The 19,683-nt window shown below is 37.9% G+C and overlaps 1 protein-coding gene across 1 annotated transcript in view; it reads left to right on the forward strand.

Moving 5' to 3' along the window:
• The window catches only part of LOC306951526 (connector enhancer of kinase suppressor of ras 2-like), a gene marked incomplete at both ends in the record, with an annotated part of 166,738 nt that overhangs the window by 56,080 nt on the left and 90,975 nt on the right, over positions 1 to 19,683 (forward strand). Inside the window, 1 exon segment of the mRNA XM_079542036.1 lies at positions 8,171 to 8,334. Coding sequence (XP_079398162.1) covers positions 8,171 to 8,334 — 164 coding nt within the window.

The following is a 19,683-nucleotide window of genomic DNA, read 5'->3' on the forward strand; positions in this document are numbered from 1 at the left end:
GCTAACAAAACTGCTTGGGTATTTTATCACTTTTATGGCAAGTTCGTCAGTAACAGTGTAAGTGACATTTCTCAAGTTTAAGACTGCTGTGCAGGAGTGTGGTCTTGGTTTGAAAATGTGATGTGCTCTCTGAGAGTGACACTTATCCTCCAGAAACATCCTCAAGGTCAGGTGTAGTTCCAGCAAGCTTTCTGAAAGCGCAGCTTGTTCCTCCTGCGATGGTGCCACGGCTCAGCAGTGCCTGTCACTTTGTGGGGAATGTCTTCACTCACTATTATTCACTTACAGGTAATGAAGGTAGAACTATATTAAGTCACTTACTTCATATATCCAAATGTCAATTTAAGGGTGATGGCATAACGTTAAATCAAATTTTGAAAGTGGAGCAGTTTGCTCATTTGTTATTAATATTGCCTGACACGTCTGCTCATAAAACTCTCTTTCCAGGTGCTCTGAACTCTTAAAATATTAATATTTCAGTGCTGCTTTTGTCTTGATATTACAGTTCTCTCGGAAAACTGCTGCCAAAAAGAGCTTGTAATTATAGACATTGTGCGATCACGGGAAAGCCTGTTGCTTTGGCCATGCTTTAAAAAAAAGTTACAATTTTCTGCAAATTATTAGGAGAATGGGAGAATCTGAGATTATGGAACCTGCAAGGAGATCACAGGGGATGTGGCTGAAGAGTGAGCCCAGTGAGGTGCAGGAAGCTGAGAAAGCAGAGGAGTTGGATCCAGCCAAGGTTGGGCCACTTGAAGCTGCAGTGAAGTTGGTGTTTTGGGTTAGTCAGTGTCTGGGGAGCAGCCACTCAGAGAGCTCATCCCACTGTGATTCTCGGTTGTGGAATTCAAGTAGTGGAGCTCTGCCTCTATTTGCATTTGAAACATCCATCTGTATCTCTGTGAATGTTATTGTAATGACATGGGAAAGTTACCCAGGAAGCAACATTTAAACATATTATATTTGCACAGTCAAGCACTTAAAGGTCATATAATACCAGAACTGAATATTTTTCAAAGAAGACTCTTAATTTGCTTTTATGCCTGTTTGAGCATTCATGCTGTGTATTGTAATTTTTAACGTAGTTTCTGTCTACAATTTTATGATGTTATAGGTCAGGCATGTTACAAGTAGGCTTTTAAAGATGTGAAATGCATGAGATCCTCTAGTTTTTAGATAGACTTTTAAGTGTAGGTTGAAAATATTCCAAGGTTGGGGTTTTTTTTAGCGTGTTTTCAAATGTGTTCCATATCTCTCTGAACTGGGGGGACACGAGGATCCTTCTCCCAGGCACTCTAAGCAATGGCTTCTTCCTGACAGGGTTTAAGAATGAGCAGCTGGTGCTTGAGCAGGAGCTTAGTGTGAACATGGTCCTGAGGATTATGCCCTTCCTTTATTTGGACTGAATAATTCTTACAAAGCTTCTAATGTCACTGATAAAAAATACCCACCTGATGATCTTCATTGTTAGAAGTTATATAAGGATTGGAAAAGATCCACTCTGCCAAAGCCAATGTAATAAATCACAGGAGTTTTAAATCAAAATAACCCATGAATTGATGCACGTATTCAATATAATTTCATTTAGCAAAATGCTTGTGTTCCCCACCCACATTCTCCATTCACCAACCAGTCATTGCCTTCCAGAACTGTCTAGTTAGCTGCTAAAACTTGTTTTACGTAGAAAATACCAATTGATTCCAAAATCCTTTTTTCTTCCTGCAACTACTGTTGCTCAGCTGTTAGAAGCACGTAGGCACTGGCAGATCTGCATGTGTAAAACTAAAGCTTGTGATGGGAGCAGAGGTTGATGATTCCTTCCCGTGTAATTAACAGGGGTAGGGGTAATTAACAGGTAGCTTTCAGCACAGAAATGAGTCGTTCCTTTCTTGCTAACAGTGAATAGTTAATATTCTGGACTTGCAAGTAATTTTGCCTTGGAAGACAAATCTTTAATGGAGCCAGGTGGGGCATCTTTGGTGAGGTCCTGGTTGTTTGAAACACACAAGGTCACTTGCATAAGCAGCTGGAATGAAAGGATGTGGATTTTTTTCCCCCTATGGCTTTAAACTTCCTTCAGCAGTCTCTCTCTATGCTTTTTCTCAAAGCAGACACTGTTTCTGGTCTTCTGCCTTTTATGCTCCTTTCTTTGCAGTGTTTGTCCTTCTCTTCCCCTTGTCGCCCAGAGACAGCTCCACTACAGTCAGTTTTCTTTTGAATTATGATGTGGCCCTGGTGGCTCCCAGCTCTGTTGCTGCTTTGAGATGTGCTGCTGCAGGCTGGCCATGCTTCAGAAGGTGCCTGCCTTCCCAAACCAGTATTTACATGGACTGGAGAAGCTTTAATGGATTTCTCCTAATATCTAGTACGACAGTCAGTATTTTTGCATGGAATCTGCTTACATAGCTTGGATTTGCTGATTGTTTTATTTTTTTTTTTTCAACAAGTCACTATTCTGTCATGACTGTCAGATGTGATTGCTGTTTAGCTTTTATTTTAGCCTACTGAGATACATTCATAGGAATATTAATTTGCTCTTTCCACATTGAAGCCAAACCAGGCTGTAATCCTTCTGAAAAAACTGAAATGACACCATTGACTTCCAGGTTTTGTCCTTTATATCCTCATTCCACAACCATTAACATCTGTACTTCACAGCTGCTGTTGTATAGAAACATCTCTGCCAATGTGATTTCAGATTTCTGCTATATGCTTTTATATATTCTCTCAGATCCTTATTCAAACTGTTCCTAATTTCTTGGCAAAATTAACTGTAATTGCTCTACCTAACCTCCTTGCATCAGTGCCAAACCAGTCACTGAGCTGTTTTCCTTCTCTTTCATTCAAAGACCTAAAACCAGAATGAGCAACCTGGTGTTTTCATACTAGAGAGTATTGTGTTGTGTACCCTCTGCTGTCAGAAGACTCAACTCAAGAGAGCAGGTCTGTACTGACAAGCTGAACTGGAAAGGAACTTTGCTGTCTGTCTTCCCCGTAACCCCTCCATTTCACAGACAGGGTTTTGTTGTGCCAGCCAGCTGCCTTGTATTTTTCTCTGGGAATAATGACGTAGTTTGAAGAAAGCCATCATTTGGTTAAGGATTGTTAGGATAGATTTAAAAAAAAACAGCATAACTTACAGTATGTTGCAAAGATTCACTAATATATATGGAAAAGAAAAGGAGAACAAATGTAATGTATGAAGACATTTGTGAAAAAATAAAAATCACACACCTTTACCTTAAGAATTATGTTTCTTTTGTGATGGATCACACTTGACTGAGTTACTTTTACCACATTCTCCCCTGTGAGAGCTGCCCTGTCTCCATGATTTGACTTTTTATATAGAAGGCAACAATTTGTTCTTTTCTTTTACACATTTTTCCCTCAATATTCCTAGTGCCAGGGGGACAGATCTTTACATAACACGCAAACTGTGTTTATGGATTTAATGTAAAACAAACTCAATATTTGGTGACATCAATGCAAAGATTCATTTTAATCTCATGGGCCTTGTTGCCCATAACATGTAGTATTTCTAGTATTTCTTTTGTAACATTGGCTTGGAGTTAATACCTAAATCTGATTTCAGCTAGGTCAATGCAGAATTTTTTTATTACACACTGCTTTGCTTTGTTTTATCAATTGCTTTCTTAATAATTGTGCAGATCAGGAAAAAAACCTGTAAAGCTAACTGACTTCTCTTTCTCCAGCCCTTTCTCCTGACTTTTTCCCTCTTCTCTTTCTTTATGTTGCCTTGATTAAGGCTCTCTTCCTTGCCTTATTTTCAAGATTGTGTTTTGCAGTGCAGATAGCAAAAATCTTGGTTTTCATCTATTCTTTGGATCTGGAGATAAAGTTTCCTAGTCCACGTGAATGGAATAAGTTGTCTTTTACCTAAAAACAGAAAGAGACAAAGTAGCACATTTCATGGATGTTAAATCTCAACTTTACATTAAAACATGCATGCGTAAACTATTTTCCTTGAATTATTTTATTGTATTATGAACGCTATATTGGTTATGTATAAACTCTACCCCCAGAAATGTAAGAATATGCAAGCTTCCCTTCTTCCTGCAAACACTGATACTGATACTGTGTAACTTGGGAATAGTGATTTAATTTTATTTGCCTACGTACAGAACAGGGTTAATGTCCCCTAGCAGCTTCATAGCTATGAACATCAACTAATATAAGTCTTATTTGTAAACAGAAATTATATTGACAAAATTGCAGAAAGAGCACTAATGAGGCCTAAGTGGCTGGAGGAAGTAAATATTCTGTTTTGCTTTGGTGAGTCAAAGTGATCTCATTTTATACTCTTTCTAATTGCATCTTTGATATTTTCCTGCTCAAGATAATTACAAGTGTGAGAATAAGGACTGAAACTACTGTCAGCTAAATTCTTGCTTTGTAAGACCTCACATTTACTTTTTACATCAGAAGAAAAGGAGTAATAGGATACAATACTTAGTTCCAAGGTAGACAAAGAGCAATGGACAGATACTTCTTTGTGTGTGTATCTCTATTAGATGCTGTCATGCTATGAGACAGCCTGGATTTTTAATGATGTCTTTCTGTATTCTGTTGTCAACTGGCATGCTGTTTGCACCAGTAAGTTAACGCCTTCTAAAGATGCCCTGGGGAGCTATTACAGAGCAGAATGCATAACACAAATTTCATATTTTGCTGTTCTGTCATATATTGTCTCTGGCATAAAGGCACATTTAATTCATCTGGCTATACACTTTTCATAGGGTGTCACATTCTTCTGGTATCTTTTAGATCTTTCTGACTACAACAAATGCTCATTTGTAACCATGATACTGACATCCTAAATTAATTTGTTTCACTTTTACTCAAAATAGTTTTATTTTTGATAGTCCTTTTAGTGACTTTTTCTGACAAGTTTGTTCATAGAAATATGTTTGCTTCTGGTGAACACTTGCCATGGGGTTTACTCAATATTTCTGAGAATTATTTAGAAATGTGTAGTGGCTTTGAATTTCCAGTGTTAAATAATGCATGCACAACTTGCAGTGACCAGTTTTCAACCAATCCAGACTGAAACCTACTTACATAAAACCATTCATTAAATCATTTAAACCAAGGAAGAGACGCAGAGAAGTGGTCTCCTGTTTGCACACGCCAGAACAGAGGAAAGGCTTGGGCATTTGTTACAAACAAAACAGACTGCTGGTTATAGACTTATGATAAATCCATTCCTTTTTCCTTTCAAAAGAGAGCTGAATGTTGTAAGTCTTTCTCATGACCACAGGACAAAGATCCCATGTGGAACCTAGCAGTCCTTAAATACGTGTAGCCAGTTTCATCATGATTTTCCAGGGAGTTTTTTTATGGCTGTTACCCAAGATACCCTGTCTCCACAAAGCTAAAACCGATCTTTTTGTAGATGGGAACCTGAGATATAGACTTAATTACTTGTTTACATTTTGGTAATAATCTCAGCAGTACTAGGAAAATCTCAGGCAGCTTTACTTTTAATAATAGATACAATTAACTTGAACCCCATTATTTTCAACGTTATTCCAATGTTTCCAATATTAAGCAATAGAAAGGGAGATGTCTTAACAGTCTTCTCTCTGCTCTTCACAGGTGTCATTGTACACGATTTTCCTCCTTGTGGAGAATAGCTTAATCTGTCTGTTACTTCCCATTCTGTTGGTATTTTCTGATTTCTTAACACAAATTGATTGCATTTGCATTCTGTTACTATTTGAGCACTTGTATTTCTTAGCATGAAACAGTTGACAAAAAATACACTGAATGAATGCACTTTTTATGTAAAAACTCTGCACTTGTTCCTGGATATCCATACGTCTTGTGGATTTTGAGTTTACCCAATTCACTGGAGAACAAATACTAGAGATTAAACCCCACCTACCAAACCCACCTGTCTCCAAAAATTCTAATTACATCTGATTCGTAAGTCTCCAAAGATTTTCTAGGAGAATAGCAAGTTTCCAGTGAATATAGTACGAGGACTGCTCTGAAAGTAATGCCTCCTATTTATTTCCTTGGAGATGGAAAATGAAAATGGATATCATAGAATCATAGAATCATAGAATCACTAAGGTTGGAAAAGACCTAGAAGATCACCCAGTCCAACCGTTCACCTATTCCCAATAGCTCCTACTAAACCATGTCCCTCAACGCAACATCCAGTCTTTCCTTGAACACCCCCAGGGTCGGTGATTCCACCACCTCCCTGGGCAGTCCATTCCAGTGCCTGACCACCCTTTCTGAAAAGTAATACTTCCTCATGTCCAGCCTGAATTTCCCCTGGCGTAGCTTGAAACCATTCCCCCTGGTCCTATCACTAATGACACGAGAGAAGAGGCCGACCCCCAGCTCACTACAACCTCCCTTCAGGAAGTTATAGAGAGCAATGAGGTCTCCCCTGAGCCTCCTCTTCTCCAGGCTGAACATTCCCAGCTCCTTCAGCCTCTCCTCATATGGCCTGTGCTCCAGACCCCTCACCAGCTTCGTTGCCCTTCTTTGAACACGCTCCAGGGCCTCAATATCTTTCTTGCAGTGAGGGGCCCAAAACTGGACACAGTACTCGAGGTGCGGCCTGACGAGTGCTGAATATAGGGGAACAATCACCTCTCTGCTCCTGCTTGCAACACTGTTTCTGATGCAAGCCAGGATGCCATTGGCCTTCTTGGCCACCTGGGCACACTGTCGGCTCATGTTCAGCCGAGCATCAATCAATACCCCCAGGTCCGTTTCCTCTACGCAGTCCTCCAGCCACACCGCCCCAAGCCTGTAGCGTCGCCTGGGGTTGTTGTGGCCGAAGTGCAGGACCCGGCATTTGGCCTTGTTGAAACTCATCCCATTGGCTCCAGCCCAGCTCTCCAGCCTGTCCAGATCCCTCTGTAGGGCGTCGCTACCCCCAGGCAGATCCACGCTTCCAGCCAATTTGGTGTCATCTGCGAATTTACTGAGGGTGCACTCGATGCCCTCATCGAGGTCATCAATAAAGATATTGAAGAGGACAGGCCCCAGCACCGACCCCTGCGGAACACCACTCACGACCGGTCGCCAGCTGGATTTGACTCCATTCACCACCACTCTCTGCGCCCGGCCCTCCAGCCAGCTCCTTACCCAGCCAAGAGTGTACCCATCCAAGCCTCTGACTGCCAGCTTCTGCAGGAGAATGCTGTGGGAGACAGTGTCAAAGGCTTTGCTGAAGTCTAGGTAGACCACATCAACAGCCTTTCCTTCATCCACCAGATGGGTCACTAGATCATAGAAGGAGATCAGGTTGGTCAAACAGGACCTGCCCTTCATGAACCCATGCTGGCTAGGCCTGATCCCCCGGTCACCCTGCGATATGTACACTTCTAAATAGAATCCTTGAGGGAATTCTACATAACCTGGTATAACTTTCAATAGTAGAAAGTCACATTGTTCTAACTTGTGTGGCTCTGAAATAGATTTGGAGGAATGGAAGATTTTTGGACTCAGGTTGTTTATTGGTCCCTTTTCTGGTCTCAGAGAGCAGACTGACAACTACCAAGTCTGTTATTCTTACTATATCAAGTTTCAGCATGAAATGGAGTAATACTGTGTGCATGGGCAGAAATTGCATAACTGTATCTGATGCCGGCTGTAAAAATAACACATATATGTTATGTGGTTCAGAAAGTTGGATAGTTAGACTTGAAAAAAAAAACACCCAAACTGGGTCTTTTAACAATGGATTACTAAGCTTAAAGAACTCTTCCTTATTACAGAGATAACTGCACCATATGAAGAGTCATACAAGAAGCATCCCAAGAAGTATCTACTCCTAGTCATAAGCTAAACATATACTTAGGGCTCCACAACATCATAAGAAAAAAGTTTTCCACAATGTCACTGTGTGCTTCTTTATCCTTCCCCTTATCTCCCTAATAAGTAACATGAAGGCTTTAAATTCGTGCTAAAATGCTTAAGGGTTTTGAAAATAGTGTCAGTAGTACAAATTTTGGTTTTTAGTGCTATGAAGTGTGCTACTACGTAAGTTAAGCTGTGTTTATTTTTATTTTCCTTTATAGATCTAAGGAAGGATTTGTAATTGTATTCTACAGGAATTTCTGTATTGTCCATTGTAGAATTATTGTTTGTTTCTGAATGTGCATTGTTGGCTTTTTTGTTTTAAAAGGCCTTGATGATTGCCTCCAACAATACATAAAAAATTTTGAAAGAGAAAAGATCAATGGTGAACAGCTGCTACACATCACTCACCAAGAGCTTGAGGAACTGGGAGTTACTCGCATTGGCCACCAAGAACTGATACTGGAAGCAGTTGATCTGCTTTGTGCATTGGTAAGTAATTTTCTGCATCGCTCATCTTAATTATGTGGGTCTAGAAATTTCCAAGCCAAAATTAAAATAGTGCAGACTACAGTCTCTCGCTGTGTGCTTGTACAGAAACACTGGCTTTGCCAGATTAAAGGACAGGCTTCTTTCAGCTATAAAGAAACTATATGTATCCATATGATTCTATGATTTTATGATTGTGTATGATGGTCTATTATTGCTCTTCCTCCAACTTATTAGGTCCTGTATTCAAATGCTGTTGACTATTACTACTGGCATCCATATGGTTCTGTAATTATACACCATATGCCCCTGCATTCCACAGACATTTGCCACACTGCACTGAACCAAGTACACTTGAATGTTTTAACCATGCCAACGTTCAAAAAGATTGTACTCAGGAACAAGAAGGTAATGTTTATTAGACTGGAAGATTGTTTAAAATGAGATTTAAGACAAGATCAGGATGATAAAATTGACTGTATCCAAAGAACGGGCATCTATGCTGATTTAAAGCTTCCTTAGCAACCTGCAAGCATCCAAATTTTGAATAAACCTCTTTTTTTTTCGTATAACAGGTTATTATTTCTCTTAGCCTCTGAACAAAATATTTTATATCAGAAACTGTTTTTTTCTTTTATATTATTCCTGACAGAAAATAAAAATGGATTGTATTAACTTAATTCTAAAGAAAAATGTGCTTGCTTTGTTCAAGAAGACAGGTGAAAGAATGTAGAAAATATATCTAAAAATCTAAAAGTATGTAAATCGTAAGGGACAGTTCCAGAATTTTACCTCTTTATCGTGAGTTCTACTTTTTCATCAAGTCACTTATCTTGTGGAATTTTGATAACATAAATTGCCTCCAACAAGGCAACTTGCACTAAGGAATAAAAGAGAAAACAATTGCATCAAAATGCACTTGATGTTCTAGAAGAAAAAAACAGTATGAAGTACCCTTTATTGTGCACATGCTTATTGCAAGTGCTCTTAATTACAAAATATACTTCATGTAACTTGACATCTTCTTCTACAAATTAAGCAATTTCTATGTCAAAATACGTGAAAATAATAAATAAAACTATGTTAAAAGTAGAAACACGCTTCTGAGCTTGATGCAGGCATACCTGTAAATTGGTGTGCAATGCATCACCTGCTAAATTTTATGGATTCTGAATCATTTTAGAATTAAACTCAGATGTTTTTCAACTAAATAATTGCCTTCACATAAAAGGAACCTAAATATCCCCTAGTGTTATTTTATTTAAAGAACAATACAGTGCTGTTGCCTGATACCAGTAAGACATAAAAGACCCAGGAAATTTCTTCTGGAAAAAGAAAACTTCAGTCAAGAGTGCCTATTAGGAGGACCCTCACTGCTTTCTTCTCTTTTTCTTTTTTTTCTCAATCTCTCTTTTCTTTTTTTCTTTTTTTCTAATAAAAGAATCTTACCTCCTAAATGCTGGCCCCACTGCAGGTCAGCAGTGCAGCTCTCATCCTACTGTGCTTTCCCATGACGCTGTTATTTTTCCTCTTAAAGCAGGGTTGGGATTTTCCAGCTCCTGGTATCTGTTATTTAGCCTCCTGCCTTTAAGCCCTTATCCTTCCTTCCATCCTTACTCTTTCTAAAACTCCTACTTTAAAAATACATTTTGTTCGTCGTCTAAATTTTTATCTTCCAACCCGTTCCATGTGTTTTCTGATGAATGAATCTTTGCTGCCTGTGGCTCTGCTTTTGGGGTATTCTCTTGCTTCTGACATTTCTGCCTTGCTGCTATGTACAACACATTCTTTAGCCTTTGCAGCTTCCTACTAAGCAAGGATCACAGTTAAAACTTTTACAGGATTAAGTAATATATCTATTCTTAACCTATAATAATTTAAGTCTATTTAACGGAAAACCATAATTGAAAAATTATTTTAAATAATGGCAGTGGTTGAATGGTAGGAGATCTGATGCTGCCTTTATTAACACTGAAATACTCTTCTAAAATATTACTGTAGTGCCCAAAGTTTTGAAACATTAATCTGTTATTGCTTGTTTAGGTGAACAGTGAGAATTGTGGATTGGAGATAGGCGCTGCAATGGATATTTAGTAGGCCAGCCAGTCTTAAGAAAAAAAAATGGGGTAAAACTAAACATAAAAAAAGAGGGATCTGTATCTTACCCATGTCACTAAACAGGAACTAGAATTGCTTCATACAAGAAACTCTTTGAATCAGAATGTCTTAAAGACTCCTAATTTTCTGAGTTCTATCATAAGTAAATGGAATGCAGCCTGGTGCAACCCCAACCACTGAGATGTTAATACACTAATGAACTTGGGTGTGTGTTTTTACATATTGTCAGAATATATAAAGTACCAAGTAAGCGTATGTTTAGATTCATACATATAGACGCATTAAAAAATATTTTTTCAAAACTTGTTATGAATAAAATGCAGAGGAAACATCGCTTAAGGCAGCCCTGCCCAGCACGCCATGTTCAGGAGGTGGCAAGAGCAGGGCTCGCTCCCTCTGCCCACGGCACTCAGACACCCTGTGCTTCCAGCAGAGCATCCACCGTGCTCCGCACTGCGCGCTCCCAAGCGCAGATAGCTGCGCTCCTGTTCGCATCGATGCCCATCAGTCCTGCTTTGTGCTCTGCGTATCATCCGCTTGCTGGGCCACGTCAATGAGCATTGATTTTTTTTTTTGTACATGACATTCTAAATTGATTCCTATTTGGCAATTGGCAGTGTCCAAGTGGTGTGACCTATTTCTTACAGGCAGCATTAGTGGGATGGGATGTTCCACTCCATCGTAGCAAGATGGGTTATATAAGACTTTAAGCAAAAGCGTTTCCAATGTGCTGTAGAAATCTCTCAGGTAAGCTTAGGCTCAGCGATGCATCAGAAGTTCAGCTGCACATTGGCCATGATTTCAGCTGCAGAACAGTTACATTATTGCTTCAGGAAACAGGGGAAATTTGACTGTCTCCTCTCAGGCTCTTGGAACACACCAGAAGTGCACGTTGCAAAGCCCTATTTCCCATATGCACTCCCTTAGGCTCTGGCCATCAGCCCACGCTGCCTTTTGGCAGGGGTGGGCAATGCTTGTTTGTTGGGGGTTACGCATCAAAGAGCAGTGCTCCTGCTTCTGTCTGTGATCTGAAGCAACACACAGCACATACGTAACTAAATGCCCAGGTTTCTAAGAGCAAAAGCAAACTAAAAATAGGATACAGTTCTGTGTTTTTCTTCCCTGTCCTGAACAAGCTATTAATTAGACTCAAATGCAAGCCATTGAAGGCAGGGAAGGCTTTGTTGAGGAATCCGCTACACGTTTGCCCTTTGTATGATTTTGTACCGCTTTTCACAAATGAATAGAATTATGATCTAATATTGTATCTTGATTAATTGATTCGAACCACAATATTATTTCTGAATAAAATCATTTAAGATGTTACTAATATATACAATCTCAGTTAATGTTTTTTCTTTGGAAAGCTCAGTTCAGAGCATTATCTAATTAGGCATGAATTGTGAGAGTCCTATGTAGAAAAGATTCTTTGTTGGAAAATGATATGCAGTATGAAAGAAGGTGATATGAGATATCTAAAAAGAGAATAGTGAAAGTATTTGTTACACCCAAGCATAACAGAAATATATGTTTTTATCTTAAAAATAACATTTTTAAAATGCAAGAATAATCTGATTTTTGAAAAGGTAGAACTGAGGGGCAGAAGGTGAGGGTATCTTTCACTATAGGGGAGAAAGAGCTGGCACTTTCTTGGGGTTGCTCAAGGCTGAATTTATGTGCTATGAAAGTAAAAGTCACAGGTGAGCCATTCTTTCAGTTTCAATTCTTTGACCATTCTAGAAAGATTTTTTTTTTTTTTTTGAGTACTGTTTTAATTATGAAGATAATTGGAAATGATAGCTGTGGTGAAAAAAATGTATCTTAAGCATCAAAATCCTTTATTACCACTGTGGTCAGAAACTGCTTTGCAGTTATTTATTTGAAGTGACCTAAATAGCATCTATGGATGAAAACACTCAGGCCATTTAGGCTTTGTATTGTAATTTTATTAAAGTTGAAATGCTAATCAGGAAATGTATTGAAGGACTAATTGCACGAAGGCATTGATTGACTGAAGTAGTAGCAGAGCCTGGGGAAAATAATTATGTGAGAGATGGTAAAATATATTGGGGAGAAAGAAGTGATTTTGGGGTCAACGTGGCTTGTTTTTCAAATCTATGCATTTAAATTTAATTTCATTAGGACAATTGAAGTCGGTATGTAGTAAAGGTCCCCACAATTAAAACATAAATATACTACTAGGACTTTGATGTCTGGAAGGAAAGTGAATGGAAAAGGACAAAAAGCATGTTCAAACATAGATTGCATCTAAAGTAATTGAAAGTACAATTAGTTCATAGGCATTCAGCTAGTGAAATTATGTGCTGTGATATCTTTTAAGGAGAAATAAAGATTACAAAAATTCTCCCTGCATTTACTGCAAAGGCTAGCAGTCCAAGAACAGCAGTTTTCCTGCTAGAAGGCAAATTACTCACCTGTGCATCAACATGTCTGTAACATCTGGCGCAAGTTTAATTTGCTAGTATATTTACAATATTGTTTAAGCTATGCATGTGTGGGGCATAGCTACCAAACAAATATGATTGTTGTTTTTTTTCCCGAACAAATGACCAGGCCCATCACTGATAAAATTACAACAATTATGGTATTTTAGTTTGGCCAGGCTGAAAGCAGTTTGCAGGCATTCACTGGGAGGTGCACCATGCTGAAACGACACAGCCAATCTTTCACAGCTGTCTCTGTATCTACCAATGAAGTTGTTTCTTCAGTACTAAAATCACTCAAGTTTTCCTTAAAGTAATACTACTTTCCAGTAGCTGTAGCTACAGTGATCTCTATTTAAATGCTTTTCATCTTTTCTGCTGATTCTTTTTTGCTTTGTCAGTATTGGAAGTACTCTGGGAAGAATTTTTCATTATTTTGCCTGATGTGTAATCAAGTTGCATTTTTAACAAGTCATTGGATGTGTCAGATGCTTATTTCCTCAACCTCCACTTCCCCTGTTCAAAGATTAATATAATTATTCCAAAGTGAATTATTCATTTTATATGTTGATGCTTAAATAGATGGAAATAAATTATCTTATTTTTGAGATATTCTGCAGAGAAAAATGAAGAGGTGTTCTCTCTCCTTAGTGTCCTTAGACGGTACTGACACATGCATTAATTTTGTCTATACATACACATGCATCTCAGTTGGAAAAGAAGTTCATCTTTTGGCAGCCCAGTGGTATCCCTTATGCTGTGCCAACCTACTGAATTAATACTACTGCATGTGTTGGCTGACTATTCCACACAACAGAAAGGATGCATCATCTTTTGCTTAGTCTAGTTAGTTGCTTCATTCTTTAGACTTTTAAGTCAAGCAGTTTGGACAATTTCATGGATTCTACGGTAATTTCTTTTCCAATCTTCAAGTGTGTTACCAAATATTGTTTTTCTAAAAATCTACTAGGATCAGGACACTGAAGAAAACTAATGAAGTTTTAAGTATGATTTTCAGTGTCCAAGAGCTCCATGTCCTTCCTGCCCCAGGCCTGGATGCAGTACTGCAGATGTGGCCTCACAAGAGCCAAGTAGACGGGGACAATCACCTCCCTCTCCCTGCTGGCCTCCCCTTTTTAATGCAGCCCAGAACACAGTTGGCCTTCCAGGCTGCAAGCGCACACTGCTAGCTCATGTCCAGCTTCTTGTCTACCACGACCCCCCAGTCCTTCTCTGCAGGGCTGCTCTCAAGGAGATCTTCCCCCAGTTCGTATAAAAACCTGGGATTGCCCCGACCCAAGAGCAGCACCCTACAATTGGCCTTATTGAACCTCATTAGGTCATCTAACCCAACTCCCCTGCAATGAACAGTTTGTCCTTTGCCATTTCTCATTTCATGATAAAACACGTTGCTGAATTTCTACAGTACTTTTAACAATGTCATTAGAGTGTATATGATTAAAGCTTTCCACAATAAATAAGTAAATAAATAAATATCTTGTAAGAGATTATCAACACTGCTACTGCAAATATTAGTTCAAAATAAATTTTTACACTTTTTCCATTTCTGCATGATGTTTGTGGAGGACTAAGAGTGCATTTACATTTTCACAGAGCTTTGAGGAAAGTGGGCTTTTTTTTTTTTGCAAGTAGAGACTGAGTAAATAGGAGCCAAGGCTTGACCAGCTTGAAAGGATGAAACTCTAATTCAGGTTGAAGTGTAGGAGTTTGTCTGAGTCAGGCTATCCTTTTCAGATCACTCTGGCTTTCATGATGGCGGTTATTGTATTATGATATGAACAACAATCCTGTCATACAAAACCACATGCACAAAACTGATCAGCCATCGCAGCCCCTAATCTTTATGAGTTCTTGTTTTTATATAGAATGCCATAGATTGCAGAATATAATATTTTCGGTAAATGTATTTTTCACAACATTATTATGTGGTATTTAATACCAAGCAGCTGTTTCTTTCATTTGTGTATGTGGGGGCATTGATTAGGCATTTTTTGAGTTTTATAGACAGCATGTATAAATAGCAAAAGTAAGTACTGCTAAACTTTTCTGAAAAGCACCTTAGCTTAGCCAACAGTGTCTTGGTGAAGTTTGCTGAGGTGAGTCCTCTGAATTTTTTGGAGCTGTGGAAATACTGCTGACTCTGGACAGTCCAGGAACACTGACCAAATATGTAACTATAATACCAGCCAGATACCTTGTTCTGAGATTTGGCTGTGGGCTGTGTTTAGGGTTTGTTTATTTTTGGTGGGTGCAATAAATTTTGGACTAATGAAAACTTTTCTGTAGTTGAATGTAGTGAAGCTTTGACAGTGGGAGTCCATCATTCTTCTGCTCTTTATGGGCTGTTGTAAAACATAATTATTGTTTGTTGATGCATATCCATGTTAATTTACTGAGCTCAGATATCCATATGTGCACTGACTTGTAAACATGAGGCTCATGTCAGTGGCTTCAGATAGTCTTTATCTTTCTTGTTTGATTTCCTCACATATGAGAGGGGGGGAAACCTGCAGTGGCAAAGAAGGGCTGTTTGAGTTTCATGCTCTGTTGGCTTCTATGTTATACATACTTATTAGACCTTTACAGATATACAGATATTAAATAATGCTTACTGATGACTTCAAGTCATTGTTACAATAAAAGTCACTAGAAATGGTTCTATACCCATTGCAATATTTTCAAAAGTTCATGCTTCATTTTGTGAAGTATACAAGTGCAGATCTTGCTAAGCATGTTGTGATGACATGAAAATCCCCTGAAACAGCATCCTTATGCGCCAGAGTTAAACTCAGTAAAGCTGTAAGCTCTGTAGTGCTTCATGACAGCATCACTTCTCTTCTAATCTTCATTGCAAACACAGAAATGATACTTTTTAATAGGTTGTATTGAGAGAAATATACAGTTTCTCAAAAATCAAGACTTTTAGCATAGAGGACCTTCATGCTTTCTGTTAGAAGCCTGCATGTATTTTGTGAATTACTGCATAACATTAATTGTCTACTATTTCATCAAACATTTTAATAAGTAAATCTATTAGCCTGTTGAAATTGCCACCTTAAACTTATATTATTGAAAGTACTAGTTTTCATGTATTGCAGTAACTTATGCTGGTGGTCAAAACGTTAAAGCTAGGATTTGCAGTACATTGACTTTATCCAGCTAATTCAGACCCAGGTAATTACATTAAATGGTAGAAGGAAAGTACATTAAGTTCAGGGGGTCCAGGATAATTTTTTTGAGCATAAAGGGAGAAAAACGAGCCATTGCAAGAAGAGATTAGCTTTTCCTCCTTAACTGAAAAATAAAAGTTCTGCAAATGTATATATATTTTTATGAATAACCTAAAAGTGAAGTACTTGAAGTTTTAAACATCAAAGAAACTCTTGTCTTTGCAATGGCCCATGTCAAGCACTGTTAATTTTTACTCTTGTAATGAAAAATAATAACACTACGTGACTTTAAAACAGTGGTATAAAACCAGTATTGGGAAATTTAGAAATAGATATACTTTTTTCTAAGATTGTAGCTTTTTTCATAGGGAAGGATCAGCTTTATTTATTGCTTATGTATCTCAATAGCAAAATTGTTTTTCCCTTGCAGAAAGGAATAATTTATTTTCTTCTTTAGGATCCTGATTTGCAAGCCATACTGATTCAATGCATGTTATGTTGCACAAGTAGCAATGTACCACTGAAATTCTCAGTGGGAAGGAGGTGCAGGAGTGTAACGCTCAGTTATGACATTATATTTCCAAAAAGGAATCCTATCAATTATTATTTGAACTTTGAATGTTTCACTGCTGTTCAAAATCCTGATTTTTTGCAGCATACTGCATCTCTTATCCTCTGTACTCTTTGTACTCAGGTACTTTGAAAAGGTTAAAATAAGACTTCTTATTATTGGACAATTGGTTCTTCCACAAAATTATTATTATTATGAATAAATAACAAAGATTAATTGGTCACAAGATTTTAGTAAAATATAATAAAGGTTTGTGATTATTGAACAGTGTGCTCCACATCTGTGGCTTCATTGGGTTTTGTTGAGAGGGGCAGAGAAAATACAAAGATTAGGCAGTAGTGTAAAGAGATGGTAGGAGCTTGAGATATTCTGCCCATGAGATAAAGCCAGTGGAGTTCCCTGGATCTGCAAGAGAAAATTTAATAAATAATTAGGATGTAGTTCAGATATCCGTAAAAAAAGATTAAATGTTTTGGTAGTGACATGGAAACTTCGTAACCACAAATGCAGGTAAGAGTTGATGATCAGCTTAAAAGTTAGCGGATCACAGACTAATATGCTTTGGAGGGAATATCTACTGGGTCATCTTTTGATCTTGTTTATTTATCACTGCATCCACAGTCAGCATATTCTGCATAGCACATATGGAAGAGGTCAAGCCATCACAGAGGTCTGGCTTACATATGGGTTTTAATTGAAGCCATATGCAGTTAGGTCTTCCTTAATAGTGAAGTAAAGTAATTGGAAACTATTTATCTTGCAATGTGCAAAACCACAAAATAAACCAACTTTCTTCCAGCCTCCTGGGTCTTGCTTTTGTGCATATTGGAACAGAAATGCTGCCACAGCTCTATTTCCTTGTTGGTATATTTTCTGAGATATGACATTGAAGCTATTAAATATGCACAGATGTCAGCTTGACAGAGAAATGATATATGGGTGGTGTAGTACAGTCACAGTTTTACATCACTGTGGTTATAAGACTATTTTGGTCAAAAATATGAGAAAATATTAAATGCTTTTTAAAGTGGAGAAGTTTTTTTAAATGCAAATTCACTTGATGGGAGTTTAGATCCAAACCCCTCATGAAGATGGAGTTGAGCAGAAAATGCGAATTAAAGTACAGCAAAGAGCAGACACGAACTGCCCAGAGGCATGCTGCTGAAGTTCGAAGAAAAGAAGTAAAAGCATCAGCTCTCTGAGATAAACCAAAGTGCTATTTTAAGCACGGGTAAGGTTCAGTCTCTCCTGGTTCTGAAAAAGAAGGCTTATTGCCTCCACAGAAATAACTCAGTGTAGATGACCATACGTCTCTTCCCAACTGAAATGAGACATGAGACTTCTCTTCTGAGAGAAAACCTTTACTTAAAAGAAGTTTTCTTCTTCAATGCTTTTGTGAAACTACACGTCATGGGCTAGTGGCTGTTCCAGTGTTTCGGAAGATTGTTCCAAGTGAATAGGAACAATCCAAGTGAATAGGTGTTTAAAGCGACTGATAGTGCAATATCACAGCATCATAGAAACTCAAGGTTGGAAAGAATCTACAAGATCATCTAGTCCAACCGTCCTCCCGTTACCTTTAGTTCTATCCTCTTGTACCTTAATAATTCTTGATTACATTATAAATGTAAGTGACAGTGGAAACACTAAAGCTTCCTCTGGGGGTTAAAATATAATGCAAAAGTTACATTTTTAAATAAGGTTAAAATATTTACTCTTAATTAGTGTATCTATTACAAGATGGTAGGAAGGTGTATGAAGTGCTAAAAAGCACTGTGACAAGTTCCAAATTATACACTTCGGATGCAAGAAAGAATTGTGACTCAATTTGCTTCAGATAATTATAATGGAAGAGAGCACCAGGGGGAGGAAAGTTATGTAGAGAAAAGAATTGAAGTGTTTCAGATAATTTTTAACGTGTTTTACATATTTGCATAGTATTACCATAGTTAAATTAATGCATTTCATACTTTTATGAAATATCATTGTGTTTTGTGTACATAAACTAAATTTTACTACTGCAGTTTAACAGCCACAGTAAAATGACAGTCAAGTATTATCAAAGAAGGTGATACGGATTATTTTTATTGTTGTTAATAAAGTGATTTTGAAGAGATCTTTCATGAAAATTCTGAGACAAATTCAGACAATATTTTTCTTGAACTGCAGTCTTCAGCCTTGAACATGTATTTTATCAATAGGGGAATTTATTTACAGCTGGTGAAACAGCAGGTGGTAGGATTTTATGTACTTTCAAAAATACAAATTATTTGATATTTTAGTTTAAGTAGCATGTATCCAGAAGTGACCTATATTTTTCCTTTCCATAGCTCAGAACAAATCACATGCTATTTAGTTGCTAGATATGCTTTGTAATCTGCGAAAATGATCCTAATATAATTTTAGAACAGGTATCATTTTGTGTGTTAATACACTTAAGTGTGCAGTACAGCATCTCCTTTCTAGAAAGTAACTGGAAAAGTTATTACAGCACTAATTCCACTAGACATTTACTCTAGACAGAGAAGTTAAACTGTGCAGAAGTGGTGGTTTGTGATAAGACGTTCTGAGAATTAGGTCACGTAGGGTTCAATTGCCTATTATTCAGATGTCTTATTCCTTTGCTCACCAAATATGTGATCATGATCATTACCCAATTTAAAATACTACTGTGCACTGACAAATCTGACACAGTGTGAGCTACAGCTGGCACACATTTCCTAGAACAGCGTTTCTTAGAATTTTAACTTTTCATTAAGTGTTGTCTAGTCTTGCATTTCATTATGAACATTGCCCCACTTTTATCATTCAGGAGGCATGTTTAAGGTTCCAGACTGAATTTGTATCCTGACTCATGATCTCTACTGAGCTTTCTGTGTTGATTCAAGACAGGGGAGGTTCCTGGGGCTCATGGAAGGTCACTTGCAGACAGCTCTGTGCTTAAAAAATAGCTCTGCTCTGAGCCATCAGGCATAGGCAATCAGCAAATGTTAGCCAGTGCAGCACATCTTCCTCACATCCCCAGAAT

The sequence above is a fragment of the Tetrao urogallus genome (assembly GCF_951394365.1).
Source record: "Tetrao urogallus genome assembly, chromosome: 13".
NCBI lineage: Eukaryota > Metazoa > Chordata > Aves > Galliformes > Phasianidae > Tetrao > Tetrao urogallus.